At 59.3% G+C, this 1,873-nt stretch overlaps 1 protein-coding gene across 1 annotated transcript in view; it reads left to right on the forward strand.

Moving 5' to 3' along the window:
• Positions 1-264, forward strand: part of HSD17B1 (hydroxysteroid 17-beta dehydrogenase 1) — a 2,189-nt gene extending 1,925 nt beyond the window's left edge. The window contains exon 4 of the mRNA XM_045299449.1: positions 12-264. Within this exon, the coding sequence (XP_045155384.1) occupies positions 12-224 (213 nt within the window). The 3' untranslated portion in view covers positions 225-264. The remainder of the gene's footprint in view (positions 1-11) is intronic.
• The last annotated feature ends 1,609 nt before the right edge of the window (positions 265-1,873 follow it).

Raw genomic sequence — 1,873 nt, forward strand, 5'->3', positions numbered from 1 at the left:
CGCCGCCGCAGGTCTTCCTCACCGCCCTGCACGACCCCCAACCCGCGCTGCGATACTACACCACGGAGCGCTTCCTGCCCCTGCTGCGCCTGCGCTTCGACGACCCCAGCGGCGGCCGCTACTTGGCCGCCATGCGCCGCGTGGTGTTCCAAGAGGAATCCGCCGAGGACCCCGACGACGCCCCCCCAGCCGAGCCCCCGGCGGCAGGATTGGGGGCACCCTGAGCTTGGCGGCCCTCCCACTACCCCCACAATAAAAGCTTCATTCCCCATCTCCAGAGCCTTCCTCGGGGCCCCCACCCCACCCCCAGGGGTGTCGTCCTGGAGGAGGCGAGGGGTGGCAGCGGCAGGGGACGCGGTCGCACTGCACTTGAGCGAAGGCGCAGTCGGGAAGGGCATGCTCCTCTCGGCTCTGCCGGCCCAAACCGATGAGCCCTCGCCTTCCCCCGCGGGTCCCTACATCTGTGAGGCGGGTCTGAGAATGTTGATCTCGCAGTTCGTGGTCACTTGCCTCCAGCCTGTTCGGAGTCCTGGCGACCCCATGCACGTCGGACCCCATGCACAGGCCCCATGGCGTTTTTAGCACCTTTCCGAAGTAAGACTGCCAGGTCTCTCTTCCTAGGCGTCCTCTAGAGCCTGTGACCCTGTGGGCCACGGAAAGGCAGCACCGCGGTGTTTCCTAGCGGGACTCTGCAGGAACGGAGCCTACCAGGTCTCGTCTGCAGGGCAGCCGGTGGATTTCAACCACGGGCTTTTTTATTAGCAGCCCAGCCCTTTGGTCAGTGAGCTACCAAGGAATTGCGTGCACTGATTCCCAGAACTAATAGTATCACTCGTCGTGTTCTAGTGTTCCAGTCCCAGTTGGAAGCCGGTTGCTCAAAGAACAGGGCTAAATTAATCCAAAAGAGAGGGTCCCACTGCTGCTTCTCCCACCCTGGCCCAGATTAAACTCCGCAGGAGACCTACCAGCCGCAGGGGCCTCGCATTCCAAGTTGGGCAATAGCTCCAAGCCCGGATGCTCTTGCGCCAGGTCCTGTCCACCATCCTAGGACCAGCAGGGAAGGCCTCAAATGGGATAAATCACTATATCGGGTTGCAAGAATATGGAGACCATCTCCTGCCCTCCCGGAAGGGCCAAGACCAAGGCCAGAGAAGAGTGGAAACGGGCTGCAAGCAGAAGAAAGGAGCCGGGCCACCGCTAGAGGGCGGGGCGAAGCCAGGGAACGGGCAGCTTGCAGTCTGAAAGGAGGGCAAGGCCAGGGGCCAGGGAGAGCCTGAGGAGTGGGAGGCGGGAGGAGCACTGGAGCTTGGAGCTCTTGGGGTTCTGGAGGGGCGTGGGGCCACTGCGTCCACAGAAGGGTCTTCTCTGGGCCTGTTGTACTACCTGCCACTTCTGCTTTTGGGGGAAAGGGCAGCAAGGCACCTCACGACCAGCCTGCCCTTGCTAGTGTCCTACAGCACCCAGGAAGGTCAAGTGACAGGGTGGAGCGTGAGCCCTAAGCCTAGACCTGTTCTCAGAACCCAAAGGCCGCTCGGTCAATGTGTGTGACCTCAAGCTTGGGTGGTCAACCTACGGGGCATGGCCAAGGTAGAGCTATCTTTGCTAAGTTTTCGTTAGTGTATATTTGCTCTCTCCTTGGAAAAATGTTATTGGCATAGAATTCAAGTCATACAATTCAATAGTTCAGTCATATTGAGAGTTGTCCAACCCTAACCACAATGAACTTTAGAACCTGTTCTTCCTTCGTGTGTTCATGATCATTAGCTCCCCATGGCCCCCCCATCTCCCCAGCCACACCTCAAGGGCACCATTGATCTGGTTGCTGTCTCTACAGATGTACCCATCCTCGATTTCATGTGCAGAATAACAGGGG

This window comes from Echinops telfairi, unplaced genomic scaffold (genome assembly GCF_000313985.2).
Source record: "Echinops telfairi isolate 266 unplaced genomic scaffold, ASM31398v2 ScPeMD7_7458;HRSCAF=8496, whole genome shotgun sequence".
Lineage (NCBI taxonomy): Eukaryota > Metazoa > Chordata > Mammalia > Afrosoricida > Tenrecidae > Echinops > Echinops telfairi.